Genomic DNA, 18,657 nt, shown 5'->3' on the forward strand with positions numbered 1-18,657 from the left:
ATCTTTACCTGTGTGCTTTAATTCAGCTCTGACGACAACTTATCATAAACTGAAGACAAGTAAGCAAGCATATGGGCTTCTTTGTTTTTAATGTGGGTATTAAAAGATGGATTTCCAGGTCTCTCTCATGCCACAGAGAAGCTACAAAGGTGAGGAGTAAAATAATCCCTACCATATCTTCCATCTCCATTTCTTTACTGTGTCATCTGCAGATGCTACACATCAAAACAGTGTCTTAAATGGGTACTTCTATTTTAGACAGAGTCCATGTACACAAGGGTTAGGCCACTGGATTAATTAACTATTCCATGCAACATGAAAAGTCAACTCTTAGCACCAAAACTACAGAATTTTCATTTTAAATTACTTTTTTAAAGCGCTATACGGAAGCACACTACATCGAATTTCCATGCATAAGGGACAACTCAAACACAGCCAGCCTTCCTCAGGATATATTATAATGAGTATTTTTTCCATGCCAACTAACTTCCTACAATGAATAAGGGAAGAAATAGTTTCTTACATAGTTCTATAATAGCTGTTTCCTTGCACATAGAATTGGTGAATGCACAGTGAAAACACACAATGTTTTTAGTAAGTTACTGAAGAGACTGTTGTGTTTTTCTGAGCAGTGTAAACTGACTGTACATAATACTAGAGCAAAAGGTGGAAGTTTCTTATAGAACTGAGATTTTACTACCCACTAAGACCTGTAACTGTGGTTAACAGATGACCTTTGGCAAGGGCTTCACTTCAGCAGGGAAAACATTTACTCACTGAATAAACAAAACCCAACTATAAGGCATGCATTCACAGATTCAAACAACCACCACCACTTAGACACAAAAGTACAAGAAATTGAAGGAGCCAGTCAAATGACAGTAAAATATCCAGCCCATAACAGTATTAAATTTAACTACTTTTGAAATCTCAAGTAAGAGTTTCAACTCTGCTTCCATTAAAGTTAATGGCAAAATATCACCGGCTTCAACAGTGCCAAGACCAGGTCATTGAATTATCCAAAGCTGCTTTCATTAATAAGCAATCCACCCACGCCGAGTATACCAATAAAAGTGCAGGAGGAAAATGAAGGATGTCAGTTGTCTTTTAAGCATCCCTTCCATATTTTCATACCTAATCCAGAAGAGAGACCTCACTGAAAGAAAAAGTTCACAGGCAATTACAGCTACTTCAGTGATTCATGATCTGATTTTTACGTCTAAAAACATGAAGTAAGAACCATTCCTGGATTATACGGAAGGAACAATCTACTGTGGTCAAAACAAACACGGGCTTCAAAACAGTTCTTCTGTATTATAAAAGCACGTGAACCTAATTGAGTTGTTTTAGAAAGATTCCAGACACTTTTCACCAAAATTATCCTCTTGCATTAAGTGTCCAAAATGACTATATTCATCAACAGTTTTCTGAATACTAGCCTTAGTCCCGAATGGGATTAGGATCACCAAGACTAGAAAAACAACTAAAGATCAAGACAGAGTTAAACCCAGTTTTGGTAAAATAACAAAAAAACGTAAAGGAAGTCTGAATCACTGGGATTTGGAAGATGTAAAACTTTTGTAAGGTAACGTTATATACCTCATGGGAGAAATGAGTTCTACAGCAGATGGAGAATTAATGAGATGTTAAGAGAGCCCATACTATCAAAAGCCACGTGAATAACAGTGAACATAAAAAATACACAACTCCAAAGCACGATAAGCTCCAAAGCTCCATAAACACATCTAAAACATGCATCACTATCATCATTAGACATCAGAGATAAAAGGTGTCTTATTAAGTGCCTATCCTGTTACATGATTCTGCAAAGTTAAGGATGAACACAGCAGCCTAGCTAGCATCATCACTCCAGGAGATACACCAAGACCACTCTGATTCTTTTATAGTTAGAATCCTTTCAGATGACCTAGTGTTCATATGTTTTAAAAGGTTTTCATCATTGAGAACAATGGGAGGAGGATCATACTCTTCCCACATGCCTACAGACTTCCCTTTGCATTTATCCACTTATAGACAAAAAGCAAAAGAAATCCCAAACCACTAACGAGGTGTAATTCACAGCAAGAGAGGCAAAGCTCTAACACGCTACTGGTGCTGAAAAGGTGACTTCTAAGACTTGAGCAGGAAAACTTTGTTTCCCTAGGCTACTATATACACCTTACACTGTAAATACAGTGTCTTTATAATACAGCTACAGGGTGTATGTAACACATACACCTCCTGATAATAAAAGAAAGCAATCAAGGAGTGTGAATGCTTTTTCCATATTTGTGAAGAACACACACTTCCCAAAAGGAAAAACATAATTTTAACTGTATCAATGTATTAAATGATCTGTCAAGAATATGTTTTGATTCCAAAAACACCCATCAAACAGAAAATTCCTTGGGACCAATAAAGCAATTCAAGCCCTCGGGGAATTCTACCCCACATCTAATATACTACTCAGCACGAGCAGAAAAGGCTCAGCTATCATGCACAAGGCTGTTGTAAAGCCACCTGCAAGGCACCCAGCTGTGTCCCTGGAGAACTACCTGCTGCTACAGCCTCTGAACACTTCAAAGCCTCAGATCACTGGGTGTCTGAAAGCACTTCTCCCACTGTAAATACACTCCTGCTACACCATTACACCAGGCAGCACAACAGAGCAAAACATCCCTGACATGGATGTATGTCTGGCTGTCACTTCTGCTTAACACTGGAATTTCCAGATGCCTATACTGTTCCTCAACTCACTCTGAGACCAACTAGGTGCTGCTGCCAACACTCTGTCAGAAAGATCTGCAGCCTGAAGAGAAAACATAGATGCTCAGAGACTGCCCATTTACTGCCTGGCCCACAACTCTCTGCAGTAAGGTTTTATGTCACTTGGACATAACTCCACATGTCTAGACCCAAATTCCAGCACAAATAAAACAGCAGACGACTATTCTAAGGGCAGTTTTCCATTATGTTAGGTATAGAAAGAGCTGTCTCTGCAGAAGTCTTTGGGCCTTATCACAGAGAAAGCAGCATGTATGCAAACACAACCTATGACATCGTTTCACATAGCCAAATTCCCCTTCTCATGTTTCTGTTGCTGGAGGATTTGCCCGTCTATCTTCCTTATCTTTATATAATAGTGTATTATTATTCAAGATCAAAACAGAAAAAGCAACTGCCTTTTATCTCTTGTCAACACCGATCCTACTCAAAATTTAGTGTCATTTGACAACTACCCAACTGCAGCTGCTGAACAATGCATGGATCCATATGATCTCTGCAGTGCTTTACAACATTGCACAATTACTCAGTATCTGACACACATAATGAACAGTCTTTGCAGCTCCCTGCCACAGCAGTTCAATACAAGTTCCCTCCTATGATCCCTTTTCTCAGTAGCACACATTTGAGTTTTATAATCTCATAGGACACAAATAACCATGCATAGGCACATGTCACTCTTCTAACAGTGAGGAATTCCTAGATCCCATCTTATTTTTTATCACAAGACCCAAGTGCCACTCTAGCTCCCTAGCCCAAGGCTTCCCACTGTAGCAATGTTTTACCGTAACAGTATACAAAGTTTTAGTGCAAGTTTAATACAGGTTATCAAAGTCAATTTGAGCACCTCCCAAGCTAGCGTTCATAGGTTGATAACATGATGTTGTCACAGGCCTTAAAACTCCAGTGGAGTTAGGTATACTCAATATTAGCAGTCTTGTAAAGAAAAATGTGCCTCTCCAAAAACGACGGCGATGATTATGTGATGTACCTTCCTCAGATGCGATATCCTATCAGCCCAGGTAAGTCTTTCAAACCACTCTTCCAGTGTGCTCAAAAGCATAACAACTTCACCAAAAGTCACCCTGTGCCAGTGAGCCTAACCTTCAGGTAAGATGCTAGTTCTGACCATTTGTCATCACTCCAAATGCCACAACCCTCTTTTCAAAAGCATAGTAGCGACCGCTAAACTTGCTGCTTTGCCCAAGTTCTAGCACTGTAACTACATTACATTCTGTTGTTTAATCACCATCCCTCACCTACCAGCCAGTTCAACTGAAAACCCAAAAATGTTCTTCACTTCCTTTTCATAAAATGCTGCACAGCATTACATGCGCTGCTGAGTAATTGCCACATTTCAGGCCAGCAGCGGCTGCAATTCTGTGGTAAATGACGTACACACCTAAGGTTATGTACTCGGCAACCTTTGTGAAGGCACTCTGGGATCCATCTCAAACACAACGGGAATCCACTGGGATGAAAAGCCCTTTCTAAATCTAAGAACCCCATCATTCAGTCAGAGCAATGGATATTGGCAATATATGTTTAACTTTAAAATAACATTTGTTTAGCAATGATACAATACAGGTCCATCTAAATTACAGAACTATATTCCATAATCCATAAGTATTAAATCTTTCATTTCTCGGAACTGCTGTGAAACCGTGTAAACCTAGATCATCTGCAAGTGTCTTCAGTTCTTCTCGCAGACACTCCGCATGTAGGAGTATGATGAATCGATAACCCCTCCAAGAATAAATGAAGAGGCATCGTGGGAGCAAGTAAAGTGTGAAGAAGATCATGCTGTGAATTCCTTGTTCATGGAAAACAGCGACCGAACTCTCTTTGACATCAAGGAGGGCCTGGATTTCACCCAAGCTCTCTACAATACAACTGTCTGAGCTTCAGATCTTGTCTCAAACACAATCTGTCCACGTGTCCAAGCAATTCGTGCAAAAGGAATGCCCTGAAGCTATGAATGGAAACTACTCCACTGCACAACTTTGTCTCACCAGGAAACAAAGCACATGGAATATTCAGCACAAACCACTTTTGCAGATTCACAGACCAGAGGCTGAAAAGTCAGGTCAAACGCTGAGCAGGAAAGATAAAACAGCTTCAGCATCTCACAGTTAATTAGAGTAAGACCTGCATCATGCAAAGAAGGAGTTTTTGCAATGGAGGAGCAAGCTGAAATACAATGTAACAACAATTGCTTAAAAACTATCAAAGCCCTAGCCAGCCATGCAGATAACAAGGACATAACCAAGTTTGAGGTAAACATTACTCATTTACTTAATACAGGTTTTGAAGAAGGTGGCATGTACGTCACAAGGCTTTTATGATGGGCCTGGCTAATATTAACGTCTATTATAGTTGCTCTAATACATTATCTGGAAAGGGACAGAAACTAACAAGCTGCCAGATGACAAAAAAAGGATTACTTTGAGGTGCCAATGATCTTAAACCCTTCCCCAAGCCTCTCCCAACACCATTCCTCTGTATTTAGACTAAAAGTTCAAAATCCAGAACTATGTCTGCAGCCATTTTTCATTCAATTATATTTCATGGACAAAATGTTCAAAAGTGACCTATAATTTCAGAAAACAAAATCTCTGCAAACACACTCAGATATCCAGGGACTAACTGCAGAACTGCTGAGCACAACTTTCACTCACTTGCTCAGTGCTTCAAATAATGCTATTTTGGCCTCGTGTCTACATGAGAACTTAGAACTCCGATTTTAAGGGGACACAGCTCAACAATTTTCAGTAGTTAGGCTGAAGGACACAAAATAAACACTTTTGGGGGCTTCTGCACTTAGCTTTTGGGAAAGAATCCAAGTCAGAGGGCAAAAAAGAAGTGATGAGAGAACCAAAGGTTCTGTCTCTAAGTTGCAAGGCTTTAAAATACTGCAAATAATATATAACCACCCACACTAAAATATCTTACATATGTCAGTAAATACATGTATGTACTCTAGGACTGCAGCCATGTTGTTAAGCATTCTTCTGTTCTGTATTTCACCCCTAAGCGAAAACAATTCTCCCTTCTTTCCTCTCACAAAAGGAGAGCACCTTTTTCTTCCTCTGAAGAACTACAGATATGCCTGTATCTTCAGTATAATAAATTTTTACCGCTTGGGTATGAGGTTTGTTTTTCTATCACCTTATGACTACCAAGGAAACTGATTCAGTGCAGTGATCTAATGGAAAAAAATCTTTGTATGTTCATTTATTTTTTTAGATAAATTCCATTGTTAGTAGCATCATTATTATTACCTTATAAATACTCAGGTTCCTGAGTCTAATAAAATAAAATGTGTATTTCTTCATGCCAAAATATTTTCCAGGAGGCACTAGCCTACACGCTGGAGTCTACCCCAAACAAGCATCATCATTCAGGTTACTCCAACAACATTTATCCAGTGACACTCATGATGAATCTGAGACGCCTGATCATGCAGTCTGCTAAGGCACAGTATGAAAACTCAACTTCAGAACTGAAGAAACCCAACAGCTGGAGGCCCAAACCTCACCTTGCGAGATGAGGGAGAGCAGTGCTGAGCTCTAAGCTGAAGGACTATCGAGTTCAGTATGATGGGAACGCAAGAAGAGCACTGGAGGGTCAAGAGGTGCCACTGACTGAAGGAAAGCAGATGTTTGGCAGTAGGATTCCAACTAAGTGTTGATTAAAATTTCAACTTTTCAATTAGAAGGTGGCTGTTTGAAGTGCTCAGAATAGTCTATTTAATTGTTTTCTGCCTCTGGAAACTCTGAGAAGGAAAAATAGCTAGTGAAAAACTTAAAGCCTTCAACACGGAGCCCAGAAATTCACAAAAGTTTTTACCTTTCATTTTTTTTAGGCAACAAAATCTGCTTACCCTTCTAACACTAGTATCAGTACAGTGAATCAGAGATACTACTGACAAAGTAATAATACAGAAATTAACATAGTGAGAATAATCAGTAATTCTACTAAAGACAAGAGAAGTTTAAATGAAGGCGAAACCTGTAAGGGGAGACCCTTGACATTCAAACGTAGATGCAAGGAACTACTGGTATCTCCTGTAACAGGAAAAGTGGTGAGAAAGGGCCTGAGCGGCGTCAGACATTGTTCTCAGGGAAGTGTGAATGACAAAAAGCCTTGGAGATGCTGACCCTACATTAAATGTTATCTCAGCTTCTGATTATTAACCCTTGATCTTTTTGAACATGTGCATAGTAATAGAATGAATATGCAGGAACCTGTATCTGAATTTGCCCAATAACTTCACAAGGGGAAAAAAACATAAGCAAGTCAAGAAAAAAAAAGTGTAATGAAAGGGAAGTGGTATATATTTCAAAGAATACTTTAAAATACTTTTAAAATTTCACTGCCTTTTGCTATGTAATTTATTCAACAAATAGTTATTCATATTAATTAGGCTTTAAAATAGAGAGATCATAAAAGGGCAAGGGTTTGTTTGTTTTCCTAACTCATTTTCTTAGATCTTGATCTATGGAACAGATGAAAATACAGTTTTTTGGAAAACATAATTCAGTTAAGTCAACAGCTCTATTCCAGGTAGTTATATATCAAATGACATTAAACAAGCATTATAATCAGCAACAGTTCAGTCAACTGTATCTATTTCAGAACTTCAATTCCAAGATTATCTGCTTCATATTTGATTTGGTAAAGCCTGTAACGCAAGGCACATGAAGGGATCAAAGAGCAAAAAAAAAAACAAGATAAGGGAGTGAAAATAAACACTATTATCAAAATAAAACACTTATAAAGCTGCTGGGGAATGAAAAAAGGGTAAAGCAAAATTCTAATGAAAGACATCACATTTGCTGCTACTTGTCTATTTTACAAGTGAAAACAGATCTTTGTTTTGGGGAAGTACCTGTCACCTTTGAGAAAATACACCGACTTCAATTTTTATAACCCCAAGTAAACTTCTCATCAAGAAAAAACAGGTCTGATTTGGGATTTTTTTTCTTCCAAAATCCTCCAACTGCAGGTAGTTCTCCAAAAACAAGCCAAATCCCACACCTCTGTAATAGATTTTACTCAATCCTTATTTGGATTAACCCCTAATCAGCTTGCTAGTTCTCACCTTCTCCAATCCTTTTACCACTCCTTCAGTTCAGCAATAGTTTGCCTAAGGTTGTATTAAGGTGCAGATTTGGCCGTACCTGAGCAGATTCCCAGGCAGCACAGACACACCTAAGAAATGCATGCAGGTGAAGCAGTCACCTATGCAGGGCCACAGTGCAGCACAGGGCTACACTTTACTCCTCAGAGTAAAGCTTTCAAAAGCACCTGGAAAACCTCCCTGATCATTTTCTGCTACATTTCAGACTGAAGTCTCACAAAATACTTCCGATTTGAAGATGCGCACCCAGACAGACCAAATTAAAACCAGGAACAGCTCTCTGACAACTGGCTAAGCTGCACTATTGTCAAATACAATCAACTTGCTTGTTTGGGCAAATAAAACACCTTGGCACATTTCCCAAACTGCCATTTTATCTCCCCCCCACCTTTTTTTCCTGCTTAAATAAAAGATTATCAATCCCTGGAATCCAAACACAAGAGATACATATACCATACAGAGCTCACTGTTAGTTACGTCAGTATAGAAACAGTTAAAAAAACCCAAAACTTTCTGTATCCAAATCACTGATTTACTGAATTCAAATTCTTGAAAGTTATTCCTCAAATAAGATCTTCAAACGAAGTAAGGAACAACTTTTATGCACCATCAATCTTTTCTACTTAAGTTTGAAGCAATATACCTTTCCATCGCATAAGAGAATATGAGAACACTGAAGCAAATTTAAAACCCTAATGCAAACTCCTATTAAATACTAAGCTGTGGACAATGTTAGCAGATGTCTCCATGCAAGTTCTGTCCTTGTAATCATAAATTATGCTGCTTGCAAAGATTTTGAACAAGACGACCGACTTTTTTGCTTGTTTTATCTTATTAACTAACACTGTATAGTCAATACAGCGGGGAGGGATCCTGAATATACTGTCCACTTGTGCTCAGAATGACTGAGTTCAAAACGAGATCCTTATAATACATATTTCTACCAGTCCAACCAATATGCAAAATGCCTCTATCATAAAACACTGCATTAAAACGTGTTTTCAAACTCATAACCTACTGCACTCTACAACAAAGGAGCACTTACTGCCATTGTCGTCAGAATCCTCACTGCTGCTAGGAAGCCGACGTCGTTTCATGATCTCCACGGGAAACAGCAGGCAGCCTGCAAAGCAATGAGACAGCACTTAACCCAAGATAATAATACACAGTCATCAAGTTGTGCTTCTGATGGCATTCGAGGATTTACAGCACACAAAGGAAAACAAACAACTTTAAACAGCATCCGAAATGTGAACAGTGAGTATCTCAAGGATGCTTAATTAGGCAGTCATCATACGAGCAGGTGAACAAAATCAGAGAGTATCAATGATAACCCCACCAACACTTTCACCCCAAAACAAAAGCATATTTTGTTCTGAGAGGTCTTAAAATCACTAAATATCTGCAGTCGATGTGCTTAACTTCCCCTGCCCATTCTGACACTAGATCTGCGATACAATAACATTTTTACTGCTTATGTAAATATTTACTTTGGCTAGTTTGTTTTTGGAACCATTTTATTCCTGTTTAAAGTGCCAGATTTACAAAATCAAAGATTAAAGTCATCCACTTATATATAAAATAAGAAACATCAGCAGTAGCAAGCCAAGTTTTCCCAGATTAACTAAACACGCATCCTCTACGGCCTGGAAGGCACCACCCTTTAAGGTAAGACAGTTACTTCTCCTGCAGGCACATTTCTAGTGCCATGCCTAACACTTAACTGTTTTTCAGGAATCAGACCACCAACTGATTACACAGAAGCTCCTCCAAACTGCCAGACTTCTAGCAATATTGAGTTCAACTGCACGTGAACCAGGGATGTAAAGGCAAAAAGTTCTGTATCTTTTTAACTGCTATTCACAGGGCGTTGGTATTTTCACATGTGTTTTCTGTGGAATGAAACCAAATTCAGAAAAATTAAGGAAGCTGTAAATAGCTAGTCAGCATTTACATGTAAAAAGCTATTAAAAAGTCTAAGTTGAAGAGCAGAAAAAACGTGACAAGGCAAGTGCAGAAAGGCATATCCACCGGTTAAACTGACAAAGACTCTAGATGCACATCAAATCCCCTGAGTGTTTGCTTACCACATATCAATCATGGTATCAACAAGTTCTAGGTGTTCTGCTAGCAGCAAAGCCCTCATACATACCTCTGGGGCACAGATTTGGAAAGCAGATGCCAAAATACTTTTTTGCTTCTAGGTAGGTGCAGAAAATCTAACCTCCTCATTTTAATGTGAGTTGGGATTTCCTTTCAACAAAACTCTTTTCATTGACCCTTCTGTATACAGTTAACTACTTCAACTTTGTTCACTGAGAACACATCTCACTGTAGTAAACTCAATAACGCTTTCAACTTTTGTAAGACTAATTCCTAAAATAAGGAAACCCAAAAAGCCTAACCAAAGCCTGACACTATTTCCAAAAAAGCACAAAATATCTTATCTTCCAAAAGTGATTCATATAAAAAGAAAATAAGCATTTTTTTTGGAGGGAATTCATTTTATCATCACTAGCAAATCACAAGCAACTGAACCTGAGACTCTATTTCACACTTCCAGTGAACTTAATATAGTTGTAAGAGCCCGAGCATTGCAAGATTGCCTCCTTTTTCATATTATACATGCAAACAGAGGTGGGAGGAAGCCTCCCTCCCACAGAGTGACTTTCCAGAGTGGGATTTAATATGGCTGTCTTTGAAACATGTAATAGTTTTGAGCTGCAAACTTTGCTCACTAAAGGTAAAAAGAAGGTGAATGTTTCGCTTCACCAAGACCTTTTGTCACCATTACATAGAGTAGAAGTTCACATATAATGCCTGATGCCAGAGAATAAAGAATCATAAATGACAACCTCTTACAGTGCCAGAAGAATTCTCTGCAAAAGAATTGCTTTGAAGCAGACCAGAACTTTGTGTGTATGGCAGACGGAAATGCTGCCAATGAATAAATACACAGACCAGCCTGGACCAGCAAAATCATATGAATACAGATCTGGTATAAATGTAGTAGATCCAGAGCCAAGTTCTGATACGGTCACTTATAAGGACAGAAAGCCAACATTCAGATCCAAAACAGGCTAAGACAGAACTGAAAAATCAATTAGCTGCTACAAGGCCAAAACCAGAGGGATAAATATCTATTCTGTAAGGTACTTTTTCTAGTTGTTCACATACTTTTCCTGTAATAGAAAAAAATATTAACAATAGCGGTGTAAAAAAACATACTCACTTAGAATGGAAATATCCCCCATAAACAAAGTAAACAGGATATGGAAGAAAATAAAGAAAAATAAGGCAATCTCAGAAATGTAACTTGTATATTCCTGGTCAAAATCCTCACTTCTTGGTTCATTCCCACATGGTCTGAAAAGTACTATGCACTGCAAAGCAAAATAACATAGCGTATATACACCGAGACACACTCATGAGCTTGCAATGAACAAGAACAAACTAAACATCTTTTTAGTTGTTGTTTAAAGGAGAGAGTGGTATTCACACCTCCCAATTCAAGCACTCCCCACAGTTCTTCAGGAAGAGAAGCCAGAACAGAAGCCACTTTCCTGGAGTATGGAGTATCAGATAAGGCAGCTAATTTCCTTGTCCACTCTAGTCATGTTTCTGAAGTTGGCCACATTGAAAAGCCTGTGTTCTCAAAAGTAACATTAAAAGAAATACCCCATTTGATGAAACTTCTGTGAGATTCCTCTATAGATGTGTGGCGGGGGGCGGGGGGAAGAATTAAAATCCAGAGATCTCATTTTCCCATCTTTGAACCTAACCTGAGTTTACGGGGAGCTAAATCACAGATGGAAAAGCAGCATTTGGCTTCTTAAAGCAAGTCTCAAACCTCCTAAGATTAACCCCCTAGAGTTTTTGTCATTAGAACTAATAAAACAGCTTTTTTCAACTTCTAAAATCATTTTAAATTGCTCCCTCCAGATGTTCATATCCACAGTTCAGAACACACGTTCTAGAGATAACACTAGAACAGCTAATAAGAATTACAACCACACAGATTGAAATGCTGCTGCTCTTAAGGGTATCACAGTGCCTCTGCCTCAAAGACTATCGGTTTCTATCAGGTGATGGTGACCTCAAAGTCACGCAAGAACGGCATTAAAAATAAACCCGGATTATGGGTAGTGATGGTTAGGTGCAGATTGAAGGTGCAGGCTTTCCCTGTTCAACCACAGACATACCAATTTTCCCAGCTTGTTTAGAGAATACTGTGAATTCAAGTAACACTTTTTTAATCTTCAAGGAAAAAAAAAAAACAAACAAACTATAGTAACTCATTCTTCATGGGACATCCTTAACTAAAAATAAGGAGGTATTTTTATACTGGAGAAAGGCAGAATGGAAAAACTATCAAACTTTTCAGCAAAATTACTTATCTCATTCTCTTTCCTTTCCTAATCTGAGATTTAAGTGCCATGAATATTACTTTTCTTTGAAATTCTCACTCTTCACAGTCATGAAAATGTTGGTATTTTTCACTTGACTTTATTTTGACATACACTTAATTTACTCAGGTGCACATACAATGCATCTGATCCAACTCTGATCTCATTAAAACATATTCTGAAACTGAAGCAGGTCTGTCAATTCCAAGGGGTCATAAGTAAAGGCAGGTTCATCAAGACTGGTTGTACCACAGCTAGTTTAGTGGTACAAATTGGCCATGATCACTACACCTGTAAGCAAAGAGAATTCACATGTAAACATAAAAAGAGTGAAACATTTAAGCCAAGCTTTAAGATTCATACCAATAATAAGTAAAAACCATGCACTCAACGCGCAACACTTGCAGGACAGGAAGAGCCCGCCCAGGTTACTGAGCTCTATTCCCAACAACTGCACACAACCACATAATTGCTGTTTAGTCCAGAAGTTTCCATAAAACATTCACTGCACCCACACACGCCACAGAACAATCCCCTTCGCAAAATGAATGCTACCCTGAAGCAAGGAAGCAGCCAACCAAGCAGTGCCCTTGAACCCTGTATCCTTCTATCACAAACATTTCTACAGCTGTTTTTCCCAAATTCTTAACACCAGCCCCGAAAGGACATTTGCCCATATACTGTTCACCTCCAGAGGAAGCCCAACACTTGAAAAGCTACAACAGAGTCCAGCAGCCCTAACGTTAAACAAAGGCTGCTGCATCACCAAGCCAAACATTCCCTGAGTTTTTAGTGACACGTGCAAATTCCTAATAACCCAGCAACTTTTGTACATCGTTTCAGTTTCATTTCCTTGAAAGATGAACGTTTCTTCATGTTAAAACCATCCTTTCAGAAATCAGATAGACCAACACACAGCATGCTGATAGTTACTTCTCCTGAGGACTCTTCTGTAACATTTACCCATTTATTGGGGGGGAGGGGGGGGGGAAGTGGGCTCAGGCAAATGCCAGGCTTCAACCAAACACAGCTTTATAGAAACAGCCATGACGCTGCTGGCAATGTTACCCCATTTCCAAGGGTGGGCAAAGCATTTAAGAGTGCTTCATGCAATCACACCACCACAATAAATGGCATAGATGGGGCAGAGGCCATGACTTTTTAGCCACCAAGCACCCTCAGATGAGCTAGCCATACCAGGGCAGTACTGGTGAGGCTGGCACAGCTTGCAACGCGCTCTGCTGCACTGCTCCAGAGGCTGAAGGCACTGTGCTTTACAGAGACACATCACCAGTGGCTTTTCCATCCTTTTTCATCACGCTAGCTCTGAAAGCTAAGCTCTGGGTTTTACTCTTGATTAGGTACAAACTTCAAACATACAAATATAACTCTGGACTTACATGATACAATTGCTCAGATCGTTTTTAAAGGCAAGATTACAACGCCTGAAACGTTTCTTCTGGCTAGTGTATTTTGGAGAGAGCGCTAAGTCTTTTTCAAAATACTTGTAAAATGCTATGCAAATGAAATGACTAGATGATAATCCAATATAATCAATGTCAGGCCACAAAATAAGATTTGGATTTACATATCCTTGTGGAGGTAAGCAACAAACATCTAACTCCACACAAATAACTAGACACAGTTAGGAATACAAACATTTCTGCCTACTTCCCAGTATTTGCTGGCAGATACAGTGCAATGGGTTAGAATCAGCAACATGACACAGTACAGCAAATTCACTATTTTTACCAGTATGCATTATCATGCTCCTGCGTTCTTAGCTCTGCAGGAGATTATTTTAAAAGAACCAACAAAAAACACACTGGACAGCAATGCCAAGATCCTTCCTTTTACTTTTTTTCCTCCTGCACTGAAGTCCCACGAGTTGCACAGGTAAGTGAAAAAAATCCGAATCCTTTTTCCTAGCTTCCTCACAGCAGAAATCCAGACATTACCCCATAAAACTGGCATGGCAGTGTGCACACACGTACACCCATGTGCAACACACCACAGAACTTTTTATGCTACTATTGCGCAGTTAAGAACACCGTATACTTTTTCACTCAGCTTGACCCCAAGTAGAGAGATGATCAAAGAGAAAGATGTAAAGTGTGTCAGTCTTTGTTATGCAAATAGCTAAACAGAACCAGATTTTTAAAAATAATTATACATGAAAAAATCTACATCCTCAGGTCAAAGGTTTTACATAGCACAATTCTTACTGAAGAATTTTTAAGGGCTGTATAAACCTCTGGGAAAAAAGAGTGTATAATTCAAACTCTGACGGACAATCAAGTGTAACCATGTTAACGGGTATCACTATAATAAACTGCACTGAACAGCTGCAGAGACAGAATGAGAAGAAAGCAGAATTATGACAGATGTACACCCTGAAGACAAACTGAAAAACTGGCTTTTCCTGAAAGTAACCCACTAACTGCAGTGAAACTAAGACCTAATTATCTCTAGTACACAAGAAATCGCTTCAAAACACTTATTGTACAGATGGAAGTGTGACATAGTCTTAACGAAATGTATAGTAGATGAAGACATTTCGCTTCTACTACTGTATTCTTTTTAAATACCTTGTTTATGACACCACCCCAGTCTTCACCAACCGACACCTGACATAGCAAGAAAAAAAAACGGTTTTTTCCTTCTATGCCCAGACCAAAAAAAAAAAAAAAAAAAAAAAGGAACTACATCAGAAATAAGTTATACTATTAAAATCCACCTAAAACTTTATAATTCCTCTTTATCACCTAGGAAAGCTTCAATAGCGACATTTTCTAGTGACGAAGATACAAGAAGAGTTCTTAAATTAAATACTACAGTATTATGTAGCACGGTCCACAGTACAAAAACCCACAGACCTTAAATTTGGAGAAAAAGTCCTCCAAGTCTCATGAAACAAAAAAGTACGTTCCAAGGCCAAGAATGTTCTCCACAAGGAGTATTTCTACGGACTTCAGCACACCTATTCAAAATTTCACAAGGAAAGGCAGAAGCACAATTTGGACAGATCAGCCCAACACTTCTCAGCAATCCACATGCTCATTTATGCACCTGTGCAAGTCAGGTCATAATGTTACCTTACAGCCTGGGCAACGGCAGCAAATTATTCCCAAACTGTGCTGGTGAAACCAACTGCCCAAAATCTTGAGCAATGATAAACTGGGCTCCATGAATTAATTCAACCCACCCTGCACCCACTGCAGTTCATCTCTTCCATCTAGAAAAAGCTGTCAGCTTGGTCAGCTCCAGCTGAAAACAGGAGCGCGAAGCAGCGGTACTAACCACATGGAGAAAACATTTGAGGAAAGACTGGTTGGTTTTGTTTTTTTTTTTACTATATTCTGTGAATTGGGAACGAAACCAGAGAAGCTGGAAGGGTAATTTGCAGCTGTGAGGGGAAAGGGGAGTTTATTATTATTATTTTATTTTAAACATATGTATTAAACATAGCTCAAAAGCAGGGAGCAAGCTGTATCTGAAGCCAGAGGGAAAATCCTGCCACTAAAACGTACAACCCTTGCTGTTTCAACAATATCCCACTGAGTGTGAGAAACCTCTAGAAATAGAATCATAACAAGCATATTTTGGCATAAGTTTTATGAAGGTTTTAGGTTTGCAAGTGTGGGCAGCTTTTGACTTACTTAAAAGACAGCGTCTGCTTAAAAAGGAAATTGTTCCAAACCACAGCTTTCTCTAAAAAGAAAAAACGGGGCTACCATAAAAGCATCTGCCTGCTTTAACATTAAAATGTCAACTAAAACGTGTTGCTAAACGCTATCATAATTTCTAATACTACCTGACAGCTATCCAAGGAGAAGCGATCTATTTTTAACGCTCGTGTGCAGCCACACAAACCAGTCGTTTGCATGCCACACATGGCCAGCTCTTACTGGACGACTGACAGGTCTCAAGATCCCACGGACTTCACCTACGGGTGAATCTAATAAACTTTACTAGAACACAGCTGTCAGCTGAAGGAAAAGAAAGCGACCGAGGGAGAAGTTAGTCAGAGGCACGCACTCCGCCCGCGAAGCGTGGTTTTTTGAAATCGGCTCACAGGTGAGCAGTGCCTCTACCGATCCTAACGAGCGGCCGCCACCCGCCGAGCCAACGGCTGCCAACTCGGGGCCGCCTTTCCAGAGGGCGGGAGCCGGGGCTTGAAGAGTAAATTCAAAAGCGGCGCCTCACGCCCCGCGTTCGCCGGCTCTAGGCCGGCCGGGCGCCGCTCGGGGCGGCTCTCCTCCTCGTCCTCAGGCAGCGATCCCGCCTCAGCTCCCGGCCCGGGCGGGCGGCGGCTGCCCACACCCGCGCGGCGCCTCGGACGCCCGCCGGCCGTTAACGCCCGCGCCCAGGGCTCCTGGCGCCGCCGAGACACGACCAGCGGCGGGGAGAGGAGACGGAGCCACCTCCCTGCCCGGGTGCCGCCGGGCTACACCTCCCCCGTGGGGCTGGCACCTTCCCGGGCAGTGCTACGGTCGCCGGTTTCCATTTGAAACGGCCCGGCTCGCCCCCTCCTCCTCCTTCTCCCGGCTCCCTCTCCTGCTCCTCCCCGCCGCCGGCCGCACCAATCCGCTCGGCCCCGGCTGCAAATCAAACTTGGTGCCCCCGGCTCCGCTCCCTCTCCTCCAAACGCCTGTCACTGCCGAAAACGGCCAAAGCACCTTCCCCACCCCACCCCCCATCTCCACGCTGCGATGGAGGGAGTGCGGGGCGGGGGGACGGCGGTTTGGTGGATTGAGCAGCAGCGGCAGCACGGAGGAGACTTGAGCTCATTTTCTGTGTCTGTCTCTCCTCCCACTCCCAGACAGTTCTGGAAACTGTGTATCACCTCTTGTCACAGGAAACCAACCAGCAGGCGGTGCAAACAAACAAACACCCTTTGCCTCCACCCTCCCCAAAATAATGAACGCCCCACCGCCTATCGTTAATGAACTGGCGGGCGCGAACGAGAAGGAAAAGGCAGAAAGAAAGCAAGCCTCCTCCGAGCAGGCAACCACCCGAGCCCAGGGACAGGCAGGGTGGCAGCAGCATCAGGGCGGCTTTGTCTAATTTCAGCAAGTGGAATAATCGCTGGAGCCGCACTCGCCTCCTCCGGGAGGGCGAGGACGGACCGTTACACAGAAATAACGCGGTTATCTGGCACACCGCAGCCCAGACCCATCTTGCTTGCCAGGCCCCGGGGGAAGAGCGAAATCGCGGAGCTACCCTGACTGGCGCCCGAGCAACTTCAGGCGTTTGCCGCCGCTCCCCCGCGCTTGTTGTTCTGTTACGTTACGTTCGCGTTTCAACACCGCCGGTGACGTTCCGTTCCCTCGTCAACAAACTCCGGCACGGACACGCCGATTCACCCCGGCGCGCCACAGCCGGGAGGCCGGCAGGGCAACGTCCTGCCCCAAGGCACGCACCGAGCCCCGAGCCGCGGGAGGGGGGCCCGCCCCGGCCCCCCGCTCCCCCGCCGCGCCTTGCGAAGTTTGCACCGCGCCCTCCCTCCCCGTGTCCGCTCCTGACAGCGCCCCGCTCTCGCACTTCAACTCCCCGACCCAGGGCGGGGGCAGGGCGCTGCGGGGCCGCCGTGCACCTGCTGGCCGCTGCCCCGCCGGCCCGGCCCGGCGGCAGGGATGCCGCCCCCTTCCCCGGCGGGCCCGGGCAGCTCCGTACGCCTCCCCCCGCGCACACGCTCTCAAACACGTGCGCTCCAGGGCTCTCGCAAGTTGCTCTCCAGGAGGAGACACCGTGCGCTCGCCTCGGGGGAGGGGGGGGGGGGGGCGACGGGGGACCGGAGCACTTATGACAGCCCGCCGCTTTCCACCTCCAGCGGAACACCCACCGGTGCCCCAGAGCACACCCTCCTGCGCCCATCGAGCACACGACTAACCGGCTGCGGCTCTCCCGCTCCGAAAGGCAACTTCTGCTTAATTTCACCGATGAGCAGTTTTTATGCTTTCCAAGCATTTTTTTTTCTGCAAGCCAAAGCCAAGTGCGACTGGGGGGGGTCAGTGTAACTACAAAGCTGCTTCTGCACATAAACACCTCCTCCCCCACGCACACGCTCCCCGCCCCCGGCGAGAGGCGATGGGTCTCGTGGACATGTGGGTGACACGGTGACAGACACTGGCCATGGCTCCCCCCGCCCCCTTCCTACACATCAGTATCTGAGCAGGACCTGCGCTCTGCCATTGCCATCTGTCTACCGAGTTGCTCCAACGCTTCCTACTTTCCGCGGAGGGTGATGCCCCCGAGGCGCCCCCCCGGCGCAACCTGCAGCGACGCCCGAGGCGCGGGGCCGGGAGCGCGGCACGCCGTGAG

At 42.5% G+C, this 18,657-nt stretch overlaps 1 protein-coding gene across 3 annotated transcripts in view; it reads right to left on the bottom strand.

Annotated features, from left to right (window-relative positions):
• JADE1 (jade family PHD finger 1) overlaps window positions 1-18,425 on the bottom strand; it is a 46,168-nt gene extending 27,743 nt beyond the window's left edge. The window contains exons 1-2 of one of the 3 annotated variants that reach the window (XM_076337229.1): window positions 18,227-18,425; window positions 8,973-9,050 (exon numbers count right to left, since the gene is read on the bottom strand). In XM_076337229.1, the coding sequence (XP_076193344.1) occupies window positions 8,973-9,024 (52 nt within the window). In that variant the 5' untranslated portion in view covers window positions 9,025-9,050; window positions 18,227-18,425. Of the gene's footprint in view, window positions 1-8,972; window positions 9,051-9,651; window positions 9,711-18,226 lie in introns of those variants that run through there. The other 2 variants (XM_076337230.1, XM_076337232.1) reach the window with 2 other exon arrangements.
• Window positions 18,426-18,657: the final 232 nt, after the last annotated feature.

Source organism: Aptenodytes patagonicus, chromosome 4, assembly GCF_965638725.1.
Source record: "Aptenodytes patagonicus chromosome 4, bAptPat1.pri.cur, whole genome shotgun sequence".
NCBI lineage: Eukaryota > Metazoa > Chordata > Aves > Sphenisciformes > Spheniscidae > Aptenodytes > Aptenodytes patagonicus.